General features: G+C 43.7%; 1 protein-coding gene across 2 annotated transcripts; it reads left to right on the top strand.

The window, feature by feature from the left end:
* Positions 1–1,945: 1,945 nt before the first annotated feature.
* MRPL45 (mitochondrial ribosomal protein L45) lies at positions 1,946–13,854 on the top strand. Of its 2 annotated transcripts, XM_019415942.2 has the most exons (8): positions 1,952–2,134; positions 3,024–3,201; positions 4,035–4,152; positions 7,309–7,407; positions 10,780–10,828; positions 12,438–12,587; positions 13,040–13,213; positions 13,396–13,854. In XM_019415942.2, exons 1-8 carry the CDS (start codon positions 2,069–2,071, stop codon positions 13,480–13,482), a joined length of 921 nt encoding a protein of 306 aa, XP_019271487.1. In that variant the 5' UTR covers positions 1,952–2,068; the 3' UTR covers positions 13,483–13,854. The 2 variants fall into 2 exon arrangements, with proteins under 2 accessions (XP_019271488.1, XP_019271487.1); XM_019415943.2 differs by lacking the exon at positions 7,309–7,407 and having other exon boundaries at positions 1,946–2,134.
* Positions 13,855–15,378: the final 1,524 nt, after the last annotated feature.

The following is a 15,378-nucleotide window of genomic DNA, read 5'->3' as shown; positions in this document are numbered from 1 at the left end:
AACTTAAAAAATAAACTTAAAAAAAAGAAAAGTAAAATCTAGAAAGGAAGGAAGAAAGAAGGAAAGAAAGAAACTGGTCAGATGGCAGACAGAGGTGACCTGGGATGTATTGGTTACCATGTGGGTACATTAAAACTCAGTGGTGGAGGAGTGCCTGGGTGGCTCAGTCAGTTGAGCATCTGACTCTTGATTTCGGCTCAGGTCATGATCTCGCAGTTTGTGAGTTTGAGCTGCGGTGCAGAGCCCGCTTGGGGTTCTCTGTCTCCCTCTCTCTCTGCTCCTTCCCTGCTCTCTCTCAAAAATAAATAAATACACATAAAAAATTCAACGGTGGAGGAAATCATCTCGGATAGACTATGTCAATGTTCTGTATTAATAACCATTCTCATGGAATGGAGTTTCCTCACTTCAGTGGGGAGACCAATAAAAAAAAATCATGTTTTATTTTCTGGGGTGTAGACAGACAAGAGTCTGTTAAGAAATAATGAGCTGGGGTGCCTGAGTGGCTCAGTCAGTTGAGTGACTGACTTCAGCTTTGGTCATGATCTCATGGTTCATGAGTTTGAGCCCCACATAGGGCTCTGTGCTGACAGCTCAGAGTCTGGAGCCTTTTCAGATTCTGTGTCTTCCTCCCTCTCTGCCCCTCCCCTGCTTGCACTCTCTCTCTCTCTCTCAAAAGTAAATAATAATAAAACATTTAAAAATTAAAAAAAAAGAAATGAGCTCTCATTTAAATGCTTAATAACACACATTCTTTAATTAACACATACATATAGCACCTAATTTCATGTCACGATTAATGTGTCATGCTCCAGGTTCAATGCTGTGGCTAGGACTTGTGGGGAATTCTTACCCTTGAAGAATTTACAGTATAACTGAGAAGTCAAGATTTTAGGCAATACAAGTGATTCCCAAACCCAAAGTAATCCCTCTCTTTTGATAGTCCATAGCATTTTATTTGGACTTTCATGATAATTATATTTTGGCCTATAGGCTCTTGTATGTACGTACCACGAGCTCTTAACTCATTGCAAAATGCTGTAGACATGTGCTCAATAAACAGTAATTGACAGACTACATAAGGACCTATAGGTAAGTGTGGAAGGTGTTTGCCATTCAGCAATGATTACAGTATGTATTTTCTAGGATGAACTCAACATCATAAATCCTTTAACAACTGAATGTGAAGCAGTACAGTACAGTAATTAGAGCATGGTTTCTGGATTTAGTCTGCTTGGATTTGAATCCCAGTTTTGCCAGTTATTAGCAGTGTGACCGTAAATAAATTACTCAATTTCTGTGGCCCAACCTCATATGTAAAAGTAGGGTATTACTCTGGTTTGTGGTGAAGAGTAATTGAGTTAATATATGCAAAATGTTTACAAAATTGCCTGGCACTTGATAAACATTTCTAAGTATAGGCTATTGTTATTATTAAACTGGTGCCTCTTTCCCGAAAGGACCAACAAGAAACGTCTTTGTCAGTCCATGTGTCTTTTGCTTCAATAGACAGTAGTCATTATGTTTGTTCAATAAACACAGCAGTCATTAATCTCTAGTTTGACAGAATTTTCTTCAGGTTCAGGCTGAGAAAACTAGGGCTGTTTAAGGTTACACAGCATATTGAGGTCAGATCCAGATCCAGAAACTATTCATTTTTGGTCTTTTCGTGATCAAAGAAAAACACTTGTCTCCGAAGGGCAACACCTTTTCTAGGGAATGGAAACAAGGTGCAGCAACGTCCCAATCTTGCAAGAATGCGGCAACTCCTTGCGCCCAGAACACCTCGAGCGCAGGCGCAGCTCCCGCTCGGGCGCTCTCTGGCGCGTGACAGCCGTGCGTTCCACCCTACCCCCAACGCCTCTTAGTGCGCACGCGCGCAGTCTGTACTCTCGCCCTGCCCTCCTCCCCTCAACGCGCACGTGCGCGTTCGCGCCGCTCACACTTCGGCTGAGGGCGCGCGCCCTGGAAAATTCCACACCCAAGCTAGCTCCACCCTTTGCGCCCTTTCTTCAGCCCCCGGCTCTTAACTCCTAGTCCCCATCCCAGCGGCCTTTGCGGGAACAAAATGGCAGCCCCCACGCTGCGGGGTTGGTGTTGTTTATCCAGAGCTTTAGGATGGTGGTCTCGGCAGGTGGGTAGGGACTGGATGAGTAGGACTCCTGGGGCCGGATGAGGACCACAGAGTGGAGGGGGATACTCGCTTTGCACTTGTCGTTGGTGGGCTTGGGCGATACCAGTCACACCTAGCTACGAAAGAGTTTGAGGTAGACGCGACCCAACGACTAAGCTAAGTGGCGGGGTGGGACGAGCCCGGGTTAGGCCACGAAGACGGGCAAGTTCTCGGAGAGGAACTTTCTCCAGTTCTGCGTCTGTTTGGCGGGGGGGGTATTAAAGGGTAAAGAAGTAATGATTTGGAAGTTGGGCTCGCTACCCCCTTGGTTCTTATGAATACCTTACGTTGAACAGTAGCTGGGAAGGAGGGAGTCTCCTGTTGTCAGTCTGACTGAACAAACCTCACGGTCATAGAGAAAAGAGATCTGGCCTTTAAAGAGGTTATTGATCATTTGGGAGCCCGAATGACAGAACAAAGTTTACAGTTAGCCTCCCAGTGGAATGAGCAGTATGTTATCTGAGTAAATATAAAGGAGCTGCCAAGAACAGGACTTTTCTTAGGCTTTAATAATAGCATTCCTCTCATTTCAGTGTTGGGTTGATGTTTAAGTTTCCTATGGGATTGAAGGTTCTTTGAGAGCAGAAGTCTTGCTTTAATCAACCCTGCATCCCTGGGACTTGGCATAGTCGTGTGCTAGGGGAAAGCCTTTAGTAAATGTTGAATGCTAGTAAAGGTTGCTTACAGGCTTCTGATTAAGACACCCATAAGTGGTCCCTGCCCTGGTATGTGGCTTTATAATTGTTTCTAAGTCATTCTTTGAATATGTCCTTTCTATCTTTGTTTAGAGTTTGTTCAAGATAGCTTTCTTTCCAGGTTACCTTTATCCTAACCTTTTCCTGTCTTGCAGCCAGTCCTGGTGACTCAGTCCACAGTTGTAGTTCCAGTGAGAACTAAAAAACGTTTCACACCACCTACTTATGAACCCAAATACAAATCAGAAAAGGAGTTTATAGAACATGCCCGGAAAGCGGGACTGGTCATTCCTCCAGAACGTTTGGAGCGTCCTCTGCACCTGGCCTGTACAGGTGAGGCCTGGTCTTTCTGAGACCCTGACCAAATCTCCTGTCAGAGATATTCTGGAAAGTGGAATGATTTGGACTGTGATTCATTGTATTTAACTGACTACAAAATCAGTTCGGCCCTGATAATGATTTACTTTATGTACACCATATTTCATGAGTTCATCTTTGATCTTGTTTTCACACTGTTCCTAGAAGTCAAGGGTGAAATTGCTCTATTTTGTACAAGAAGGAGTTGAGGCTCTGAGAGAAAACTTAAATTATCTTATTTTTTTTCTTTTAATTTTGGGTTTTTTTTTAATGTTTTTAAATGTTTATTTATTTTTGAGAGACAGAGACAGAGCGTGAGTTGGGAAGGGGCAGAGAGAGAGGGAGACAAAGAATCGGAAGCAGGCTCCAGGCTCTGAGCTGTCAGCACAGAGCCCAACGTGGGGCTCGAACCCATGAACTGTGAGATGATGACCTAAGCTGAAGTTGCATGCTTAACCCACTGAGCCACTCAGGTGCCCCAGTTTGTTTATTTTGAAAGAGAGAGCGAGAGCGTGCGCAAGAGGGGAGGAGCAGAGGGAGAGAGAGAATCCCAAGCAGGCTCCTCGCAGTCAGTGTGAAGCCTTATGTGGGACTTGAACCCACAAACTGAGATCATGACCTGAGCCGAAACCAAGAGTTAGAGGCTTAAATGACTGAGCCACCCCGGTGCCTCTTACTCTGTTTTTTCTAATGTAACATAGTTCCCTCTACACGGAAGTCTACTTTATGTCCATGATACTTCTCAATTTTATATGACCTCAAGATGACTTTTTAAGCTTTTGATGCCTTATTTTCTTCTTTCATTACAGCTGGTATCTTTGACGCCTATGTTCCTCCAGAGGGTGATGCTCGTTTGTCCTCTCTCTCGAAGGAAGGACTGGCACAGAGAAGTGAGCGGTTGAAGAAGAAGGTGACCTCCCAATTGTCGTAGGTGTCGGAGACAACTGGGAATTGATATTAGCATACAAATTTCTTGTTGCTGCTTTATTCCAGAGAGGCCATTGTAGGTTAACTGGGTTGGACATAACTCCCTTGATGACTTGACAGTGTACTTTTTTCTGTAATAGAATTTAGTTAATGTTGAAGAATACGGGTATTTTGATTTCTTAGCATCTCAACCTTTATTGGTATTTTTTGTCACATCAGTTAGGGAGTGACTTAGAAGCTTGTAGAACACTTTTTTGATCACATATTTTAAATTTTAAAGTAATAATAAAAGCATCTTTCTTTGAGAAGTACCTTAGAGTTGGAACTACAGAGAGTAAAAAGTCAAAAAGGGTCAAGAAGACAGACCTGGCCTATGGAGGTAGCTAGGTCTTAACTATGGAGCAGAAGCCAAAACCTTCTTAGTCTTTCTTTTAATTGAAAGGATGGAAACATTTATATTTGTCACTCCAGAGTTCTTTAGGGTCATTTATAAATTTCTGTGCACAGGCTTATCGAGTCATTGTTAATACTTCATGTGGCCATAATTTACTTCTCTAAATTCAGATCTTATCACATCACCTTTCTGTTAAAACTCTTTTATGTTTCCTTATTACCTGTAATAAAATCCAGACTTCTTCAGTGGTATTCAAGGCTTTTTGTAAATCTGGTTCTTGCTTAACCTTTCTACTGTCATCGTACTCCATTTTTCTCATCCTAAACTTCACCGTTTCCAAACTAATTGCCGGTTCCTTGACGGTACTGTGCTATGACTCTGTGTTTTTGCACATTCTTTCCTTTACCTGAAAAGTGCCTTTTTCCTCCTTTACTTGATAACTCCAACTCATTTCTCAAAAATGAGTAGAGCATCGTGTCTGCTTTTAGTCTTTCCCGGACTCTTTTTGGAGCTGCCTTTACTGTAACTGTAACTGCACACTTCTAGTAATTGTACTGCGATGGTTTCCTCTCATGTATTTCTCTCTGGGACTGTGCTCTCTTTTGTGGTAAGGTCCATGATGATGATGGACAAAACACGTGCGATTTTATCATTGAGTTATCATTTAAGGGAGGAAAACAGCCATTAAATACTGATTACACACAGTTAAATAATTATAGGTGTGGTGAAGTAGGGGTGTTATAGGATCATATGACAGGGAAAGATAACTTGGTTTAGGAGCTCAGGGAAAGCTTCCCGCGGGAAATGACATTTAAAGGTGGCGCCTAAAGAATTGCTTGCAGTTAGCTGGGTAGAGGGGTGTGGTGAGGAAGAGCATCCTAGGGAGACACAACAGCACAAGCAAGGCTCTCAGGTGAAAACAGTGTGAAGTGGGTGTTGGATTTTGTCAAATGCTTATTGTGTGTCTGTTGAGATGATCATGTGATATTTGCTTCTTTAGTCTGTTGACATACTGTGTTACGCTAATGCATGTTTTAATGTTAAGCCAACCTTGCATTCCAGGGATAAATTTCAGTTGGTTATGGTCTCTCATCCTTTAGTATGTTCAACACTTTGATTAGATCAGAATTCTCTGTTTACATTATTATAACTATGAGAATATTGTTGACCGCCGAGTCATGCAGTACATTATCATGACTTTTCCTGCCTAATATTTCTTTTCTGGAGTTAAGTGTGAGTGTTTTTTTTGTTTTCTGTTTGTTTTTCCTCATTTGCTTACACAACCTCGCATTGTGCAAATTTCTTCTCAATACGTTGAAAACATTAAGTATTTTATCAGTTTCATCTTCAAGAAGAAATCCCTCCAGGAGTTTTCTAACCTGCTTTCAGTCTGGACTGGTTGCTTTATTATTATTATTATTAAATGTTTTCATTTTATTTTGGGGAGAGAGTGAGGGGGTGGGGGACAAAGGATGGATCCAAAGTGGCCCCTGTGCTGACAGCAGAGACCCTGATGCAGGACTTCCAACTCATGAACTGTGAGATCATGACCTGAGCCTAAGTCTGATGCTCAACCAACTAAGCCACTGGTTGCTCCTGGACCAGTTGCTCTGTAGGCCCACTGTACATCTTGGGATCTACTTTTCTCATCATCTTGATAACTCCTTTTGTCTTGCCCTTGTGTTGTGTTCCCTGTTTCCTGGATCTTATGTCTGTCTTTCATAGTTTATTCTGTTATGTTGGTGGAGCACATTCCCCATCAGCTTCCTGAGAAAGAGGGCATGGTAAATAAATGAGATCTTTCAAGTCTAAGAAAAACTCTTTTAATTTTTTTTTTAATGTTTGTTTATTTTTGAGAGAGAGAGAGACAAGTGTGAGCAGGGGAGTAGCAGAGAGAGAGGGAGACACAGAATCTGAATCAGGTTCCAAGCTCGGAGCTATCAGCACAGAGCCCAATGTGGGGTTTGAACCCATGAACCGTGAGATCATGACCTGAGCCGAAATCAGATGCTTAACCGACTGAGCCACCCAGGTGCCCTAGGAAAAGCTCTTTTGCTTACTCTCCTATTTCATTTATAATTTGCCCAGGTAAAGAATTCTGAGCTCAGTAATTTCCTCAGTTAAAAGCACTGCTTCATTGTCTTTCTAATTTCTAATGTTGATGTTATTCTGATTCTTGAGTCTATGTGTGAAACCTGTGTTTTCTTCATTAGTGTTTATAGGATGTTTTCTTTGATGCCAGAATTCTGAAATTTCACTTTGAGAAGACTTGGTCTTTCTTTAGCATGATTAAGTGTGAGTTAGAAGGTTGAATTTATAGGACTTGGCACATTCAGAATTTTTGAATAAGTGAACAGACATTAATGGAGGTTAACGTAAGCTTTGAGTTATGGATATTGTATGAAGTCTTTAGAGATGATTCTTGGGGTGCCTGGCTGGCTCAGTTGGTAGAGCATGCAGTTTTTGATCTCAGGGTCGTGAGTTCAAGCCCCAGTTGGGCATAGAGCTTACTTAAAAAAAAAAAAAATAGGCAGCTGGGTGGCTCAGTTGGTTAAGCATCCAACTCTTGATTTCAGCTCAGGTCACGATCTCACGACTTATAAGATCAAGGCCCACATCAGGCTCTGCACTGAAAGCATGGAGCCTGCTTGGGATTCTCTCTCTCTGCCCCTCCCACTCTTGCTCACTCTCTCTTTCCCTCAAAATAAATAAATAAGCATTAAAGGAAAAGAAAGAAAGAATTCTTATACTTAATTTTACAGAGTCCGGAAGATAAGAGAACATGATCCTAATTTCAAAATAAAGGACTTCCCTGAAAAAGCTAAGGATATTTTTATTGAAGCTCACCTTTGTCTAAACAAGTAAGTGAACTCGTATTTTATGCCTGTTATGTTTTTAGCAGTTATTCTAGGCACAGATTTTTTTTTTCCTTTGGTTAAGAGTTCTAGAGTGACCTGGGTACCTGAGTGACTCAGTCAGCTGATTTCCGCCCAGGTCATGATCTCATGGTCAAGGGATCAAGCTCCACATTGGACTCTGTGCTAAGCGTGGCGCCTGTTTAAGATTCTCTCTCCCTTTGTCCCTCTCTCCTGCTCGTGTATGTGTGCTCTAAAATAAAATATATAGATTGATTGATTGAAGAGTTCTAGAGTGACCTAGATAGGTCTAGGTGTGTGTTTGAGCCAGCCAGTTTTTAACGTTAATTTCTTATCTTAGGAATTCTTATACAGGTATCATAAATTCTGTCTTCATATCTGAGCATAATGTGGGCTTACGACTTTATTAGCTGCTCCCCCCGCCCCCATACACATACCCAGCCAGCCCTAGACAGAGAGAAGCTTTATCTCTCAGTTGGTGAACTATTTTTGTAGTCTCCCTTTGCTGCAGGTGCAGGATTCTTAAGGGTCCTAGCTTCGTACAGGGATCTCAGTTCCAACTTCCTGTTCTTTGAGGGTTCAAGGATTTAGGAAGAGTCTGTTCCTAGCCATCAGATCCTGTTTCTTTCTTTTTTTTTTTTTTTTTTTTTAATTTTTTTTTTAAGGTTTATTTACTTTTGAGACAGAGAGAGACAGAGCATGAATGAGGGAGGGTCAGAGAGAGAGAGGGAGACACAGAATCTGAAACAGGCTCCAGGCTCTGAGCTGTCAGCACAGAACCCGATGCGGGGCTCGAACTCACGAACCATGAGATCATGACCTGAGCCGAAGTCAGATGCTTAACCGACTGAGCCACCCAGGCGCCCCTGTTTCTTTTTTTAAGTTTTTTTTTTAAAAGTTTATCTTATTTTGAGAGAGAGTGAGAATGAGTGGGTGAGGGGCAGAGAAAAAGAGAGAGAGAATCCTAAGCAGGCTCTGCACTCTGCACTCATGAACTGTGAGATAATGACCTGAGCAGAAACCAAGAGTCAGATGCTTAACTGACTGAGCCACCCAGGTGCCCATCAGATCCTATTTCTAGATCCTTTTAATCATCCCATATGCTGTCGTGGTGTCAAGTTATATTCCTTCCATTCTGGTTTTAGTTCTCTTTCCTTTTGGCATCTAGTGACTTACCTTTCTTGTGAAGTAGGCTGGAGAGTTTAAAATGTATGTATGTTTGTGTGTATTCTATTCTGTCCCAACATTTCTAGATCTTTATAGTGGGAGTAGTTTTATATGAGCTCAATCCATTGTGTTGTTCGAAACAGATGTCTTCCTCTTATTTTTCAGTGTAAGTTTTATCGTAAATGGTAAGTGAACTCTTAGACAAGGGAATTTATTTCCACTGAAGATTTTTAGGTCAGGATAGTGAGGAGGAAGAGTTCATTGAGAGGTGCCTGGCCTGGTGGTCATGGTAGCTGTCACCACAACTCAGGTTAGTCCAGTCTAGTTTAGTCTAGTCTAGAGCTACAGTGGGGGAAAAGACTTGAAATCTTTTCTTTTGTTAGGAGTAGAGGTGGAGGCAAAGCACATGGATAAAACTAATCCCACTCTAGCATTAGGGACAAGATTTAAAAAAAAAAAAATTGTTTTTTAATGTTTATTTTTGAGACAGAGACAGAGCATGAGTGGGGGAAGAGCATAGAGAGAGGGAGCCACAGAATCCAAAGCAGGCTCCAGGCTCTAGGCTGTCAGCACAGACCCTGACATGGGGCTCAAACCCACAAACCATGAGATCAAGACCTGAAGTTGGACGCTCCACCAACCGAGCCACCCAGGTGCCCCAGGGACAAGATTTTTTAAAGGAATAAAGACTTAAACTTCCCAGGAGGTATTAAACTGTGGGGAAAAGTCATGAATGTGGATCTGAAAGACATTAATCCTTGCATGACCTTAGGTTTACTTGAAGCCTGTCTGTTAGGAACCTCCTAAAATTCTGTATGTACAGGAGCTGGGGTTTGCTGTCTGTTTTCTTACTATTGCTGCCTACTGCATAGAATCAGCATAACAAGTCACTGTGGTTGCAGCAAAGGTGGTAGGGGAGTAGAAGGAAAGGACCAGAAAAGACCGATGCTTATCTTTTGGTTAGGTTCACAGATAAGAGTGTAAGAGATGGGGTATCTGATTGGCTTAGTCGGAGGAGCATGTGACTCTTGATCTCAGGGTTGTGAGTTTGAGCCCCACATTGGGTGTAGACATTAATTTTTTTTATAAAAAACATTTTTAACGTTTTATGTTTGTATTTGAGAGAGAGAGAGAGAGAGCGCACATGTGTGTGGGGGGAGGGGCAGAGAGAGTTGAAGACAGAATCTGAAGCAGGCTTCAGGCTCTGAGCCATCAGTACAGAGCCCCATGAGGGTCTCAAACTCATGAACGGTGAAATCATGACCTGAGCTAAAGTTGGACGCTTAACTGACTGAGCCACCCAGGTGCCCCTAATTTGTTTAAATGTTTATTTATTTTTGAGAGCGAGAGAGAGAGAATGCATGCGAGTGGGGGGAGGAGCAGAGAGAGAGAGATACAGAATCAGAAGCAGGCTCCAGGCTCCGAGCTGTCGGCATAGAGCCCAATGCAGGGCTTGAACTCACAAACTGCAAGATCATGACCTGAGCCGAAGTCGGACACTTAACCGACTGAGCCACCCAGGTACCCCGAGATTACTTTAAAAAAGGGAAAAAAAAAAAAAAAGAATAGTGAAACTTGCAAGGCCAGTCCATTTGGTATTGATGATGTGTTTGAGGTAAGAGTAGATGAGAGGAGCTTTTGATTTTTTTTTTATGATGGATCTGTGAGGGTCTCTTGCCCATCTTAAGGATGTATAGTAATTTCTGAGAAACTGGTTTCTGCTCCTGAGATTCAAACATAACTTCAACCTGCAATTAGATCTCAGGGTATTCTATTTTTTTTATTTATTTTTTTTAATGTTTATTTTTGAGAGAGAGAGACGGAGCATGAGCAGGGGAGGGGCAGAGAGAGAGGGAGACAGAATCTGAAGCAGGCTCCAGGCTCTGAGTTGTCAGCACAGAGCCTGATGCGGGGCTTGAACTCACGAACTGCAAGATCATAACCTGAGCTGAAGTCAGACAGTTAACCAACTTGAGCCACCCAGGCACCCCCCAGGGTTGTTTTTTTTTTTTTTTTTTTTAATCATGTTCATCTTTGTGTGCCCAGGTAACTTAGCATGTTACGTGGCTTACAGTATGTATGCAGAGAATGTTTGTAAAAAGGAATTGTTTTCCATTTTGAGGGCTATTTTCAGCTTTCGTACAGTGTCATAAAGCAAGAGCTAATGATCTGTATCTCTTTCTTTTTTAGCTCAGACCATGACCGGCTTCATACCTTGGTAACTGAAAACTGTTTCCCGGTAGGTTCTCAACCTCTTTAGAACTGTGGGAGTTCTGAATGGATAGATTCTAGACATTACCTCTGGGTTCTTAAGAAGGGCCGATTTTGAAAGTACAGGAAGTTTAAGGCAAATGCTGAGGTTCCATTGTTTTTTGACTGAATGGTACTGACTTGACATGGACTTTGGTAAGGGCCAGGCAGATGAGGTAGGAGGCAGTCCCTCAGCAAGCAGTACTGAAACCTCAGGGTATGGATGCTCAGGTCAGGGTGTGGACCACGTTAGGCAGCCCTACACACGCCTGCAGTGTAATAAAGGATTTGGCATTTACGAGGCTTACATTTTGTGTTAGCCAGGGTGCTAAGATACTTTGGGAGACTTCCCAATATCGGGACTTTGTGGTTCAAGAATAAGAACAATAAGAACTTCAGTTTCTATCAACTTAGCCTCATCTTCCTGTGGTCAAGTATAACTAATCTGGTCTTAGCAGTTTAGCCTTTATTCCCTATAAAATTCTATTCTTCACTGATACAAGGCAAGGGGCGGAATAAAACAACATATATGCAGTCAACAGAAACATGTACAAGAACTAGCAGATTATAAAAGCGTAAGGGAGGGGCCCCTGGAGTTGGTAGAGCATGTGACTCTGAATCTCAGGGTCGTGAGTTCGAGAACACATAGAAATAAAATCTTTGGGGGGGCGCCTGTGTGGCTCAGTGGATTGAGTGGCCTACTTTGGCTCAGGTCATGATCTCATGGCTTGTGAGTTTGATCCCCGCATCAGGCTCACTGCTATCAGCATGGAGCGCATTTTGGATCCTCTGTCCCTCTCTCTCTTTCTGCCCTTCCCCGACTCGTGCTCTCTCTCAAAACAAAATAAATGAGTAAAATAAAATCTTTGGGGCGCTTTGGTGGCTCAGTCAGTTGAGCATCCGACTCTTGATTTTGTCTCACCCATGATCCTAGGGTTATGGGATTGAGCCCTGAGTTGGGCCCTGCGCTGAGTGTGGACCCTGCTTGAGATTCTCTGGTTCTCTCTCTCTCTCCCTCTGCACCTTTCCCCAGTTCACACTCTCTCTTAAAAAAAAAAGTTTTTTTAAGGAAAAAAATTTTAAGTGTAAGGGAGGGGTAATGGGGTATTTTAACTGGCAGTTTGGAGTATGTTTTTCATTGATTTGGAGAAGGTTCCTTGAGGAGGTAGGTGGGTCTTGATTTGTTGATTTAGATGAAAAGAGTGGTTTCGAGGTGGACTTGAGCAGTAAATTAATCAAAACTTGGAACGGTGGGGCGTCTGGGTAGCTCAGTCGGTTAGGCGTCTGACTCTTGATTTCAGCTCAGGTCATGATCTCACGGTCGTGGGATTGAACCCGGAGTTGGGCTCTGTGCTGAGTGTGGAGCCTGTGTGGGCCCCTCTCTCTCCTCTCTCTCTCTGCCCCCCCCAAATAAATAAATATTTTTTTAAAAAACTTGGAAAGGTGAGAAAAAATAGGCACAAGAAAGCATTTGGTGGGAAATGTTAGGTGATGCCTGTAGTCTCTCTGGAAGTGAGAACAGGTGTGGAATTCCAGAAGCACCAGCTTTCCTAAAGGAAAGTAAAACCCCAGTTGAATTTTTTCTCCTCTGCCCTCAGGACATGGTCTGGGACATCAAATATAAGACCGTCCGTTGGAGCTTCGTAGAATCTTTAGAACCGCCTCAGGTGGTTCAGGTTCGCTGTTCAAGTCTGATGAACCAGGGCAACATATATGGCCAGGTCACCGTCCGCATGCACACCCGGCAGGTAGAGGCACCGGTCTGCTTTCCTCCCAGCTTTTCTTCATTCTCAGGTTGGGTATCTACCTCTGGAGTCCTGGGTACAGCTTCCCAGGACTGTGGGCTCTAAGGAAAGGTTCACCATGGTCTTCCTTGCTCTGTCAGGGTGCCCTTCCCACTGTAGATGTTAGCTCTGCTAAGACAGGTGTGAGGATACTCTCCCCCACCCTTCTTGATCCTCCCTCTCCCACCTTCCTATACCCTTTCCCCGGTCAAAAACCCTCCAAGAGTAAACTGTCAGCAGTTGATCACTTAGTCTGAATTCAGAATTCCGAGGTAATTTTTTCTACCCATTAAAATTTTTTGTTATGGTTGTTTCAGAATGGTTGTGTGGCATAGAAAAGGAAAAAAAAAAAAAAAAAAAAAAAAAAAGCAAACCAACTGAGTACTAATAGGCCAGATTTGCTTTCATCCTTGCAGACTCTGGCCATCTATGACCGGTTTGGCCGGTTGATGTATGGACAGGAAGGTGTGCCCAGGGATGTCCTGGAGTATGTTGTGTTTGAAAAGCATCTGGTAAATCCCTATGGGAGCTGGAGAATGCATGGCAAGGTCATCCCCCCATGGGCACCCCCTAAGCAGCCCATCCTTAAGGTAAGTCGTGATTTGAGAGTGCTGTGCAATCTTAAGCCACTCCTCTTGGGCTCCTCCTAGTGGAGAGAGGGGGTGATGCAGCACCAGGGAAGGGGAATCCTCCATAGAGGAGGTGGGGGTGAATCTCTCCTGGGTAAGTCATGGGCCTGGAAGGTAGATAACTCAGCTTCCTGCTCTTTCAGACGGTGATGATCCCTGGGCCCCAGCTGAAACCTGGAGAAGACTATGAGGAGCCACAAGGAGAGGCCCATAAGCTTCAGCAACCCTGATGGCAAAAATGACTCTTGGGGTGAAACATGGCTGATGAGATGGCCAGAAGCTATGGAGTCAGGGAACTGTGAAGTCAGTCATCTTTTCATCATGCTGTGGAAAGATCTACCTTTGTCCTCTCCTGTCCTGCTTGGGTGTTTTCAGCTGTCTCCTTGGCAACCATGGCTGATGGCTGGGCCCAGGTGGGTGGCTGATATGCACAGCCACGAACCCACTTCTCCCTTTTTAAACTGTGTTTCTAGCTGCTGAGTCTCAACGAAAGTATGTTTGGATACCTGTTTTTCCTGCAGCAGAGACTGGCAGAATTTTCTTTTTAATTACAAGGCAGGAATCAGAGTTTGAAATAAAACACTGTCAGGGTGTTGGACAAACTGTGGCGGGTTCTGTACCTCTCCCAGGGTTTACGCTGGAAGTAGACCAGCTTTCAGATGGCACAAATGGAAGGTAGGCTGAACTGAGCGATGTGACTTCCGGGAGATCCAGGTTTGGGACACATAATTAGCGTTCATTGAAGAGGGTCTTTTCTCATATACTGACTCACGTAGTCATCATTTGTACTTCGTAGAAGAATGTAAATCCAAAGAAATCATTTATCTTTCAGCCTTTCAATCATGTTCTTAATTATTGGCTGTATCCTGGTGCGATCCCAGGAAGCATGGTAGGAGGCAGGGGCCATGGAGGAGTTGATCCATTTGAGAATTCCCTCTGTAAGACTTCCCTGATTTCTAGCACCCCTTGGAGATGGTGACCATGCTTTTCAGCCCCCATCGGTAAAGCGAACGTACTAGAATATGAACCTGTTGAGAGTGAAGCAGTCCGGCTCCTGCTTGTTCCTGGGCTCTGGCTGGGCTGTCCGGAGGAGGTTGTGGGGCTTCACCTGCTTGTGTGTCTGGGTCATCTGAGGTACGACTAGGGAAACCACTGTACCAGCAACAAGCTTGGCTTTTACTATTTATCAGCCCAGTGGGGGCCCCCCTTAAAAAATAGGACCTTAATTCTCATACTTTGTATTTTTCAAGCCTAGAATTTTTTTTTAACAAGTCTGTCCCTTAGGGTCCGGATTAATCTGTTCTGATCTTATCCTGAGAGCAGAATCCAAAGAAACCAGAATCAGTTTCTAGTAACTGATGTAACTCCTCTACATCTAGTAACTGATGTAACCTAACTCCTCAGTCTGTCTACAACTACCGTCTCGGCAAGGCAGACAACAGACCAGTCCTCACTGGGGAAAGCTGATCTTTTTACAACAGCTGTTGAATGCAGACTGTGGGAACAAGATGTGTATGCCCCGGGGAGAGGCAGCACCGGTGGCTTAATCCAGAGCAGCCACTCTTTATCATATACCGTTTAGTCTCAGCCCTTTTGGCTTAAAATGTACATCAGTCTGCAGCATGTCTGAAGTGAGGTTTGGCCACATCCTATTTGCCTGAGCCCTGGATTAAGGCAAAATGAGAAGGCAAGTGCTTTCAGCAGGATCCACAGCTGGGGAGTATAGAGGAAGGGGAAGTAATCCAGGGAGGGCAGGGAAGCAGAGATGTGAAGAAACACGCTTAATGGGCACATGACCGATTGATTTCTCTGAATATATAAAAACAGTGCTTCAAATAAGCTGTTTCATCCCACTCCCCTAGATCTGTCTCAGGGGTCTCTAGATAATCCTAAATAGCAGCTAAGCGGTAGCTGCCACCAGGGAGCTAGAGGATAAGTGCAATTTTCATTTCCCCTTGGGATCAAATCCAGCTGAGCAAATGGCCCAGATGTGAAGGATTTGCTTGAAGGGCCAGGCAGAGACCATCTGCAGTGCCAGCCATGGAGCTGGATACAGGCCGAGAATTAGCCAGACCACCTCAAAGTCCTGAAGGCCGCAGTGTAGTTACCTCCGGCTTGCTCTTGTT

The sequence above is a fragment of the Panthera pardus genome, unplaced genomic scaffold (assembly GCF_024362965.1).
Source record: "Panthera pardus isolate Hobbes unplaced genomic scaffold, ASM2436296v1 HiC_scaffold_3, whole genome shotgun sequence".
NCBI classification, from domain to species: domain Eukaryota; kingdom Metazoa; phylum Chordata; class Mammalia; order Carnivora; family Felidae; genus Panthera; species Panthera pardus.
The sequence above is the reverse complement of the archived record's forward strand: the minus strand, read 5'-3'. Positions and strand labels throughout refer to the sequence as shown.

What these genes read in the sequence shown, in the direction of transcription:
- MRPL45 (XM_019415942.2), top strand. Translation starts at nt 2,069, where the DNA reads ATGGCAGCCCCCACGCTGCGGGGTTGGTGTTGTTTATCCAGAGCTTTA. An exon ending in TAACTGAAAACTGTTTCCCG is followed by an intron (nt 10,829 to 12,437) that starts GTAGGTTCTCAA and finishes CTCTGCCCTCAG; the next exon opens with GACATGGTCTGGGACATCAA. An exon ending in TCCGCATGCACACCCGGCAG is followed by an intron (nt 12,588 to 13,039) that starts GTAGAGGCACCG and finishes TCATCCTTGCAG; the next exon opens with ACTCTGGCCATCTATGACCG.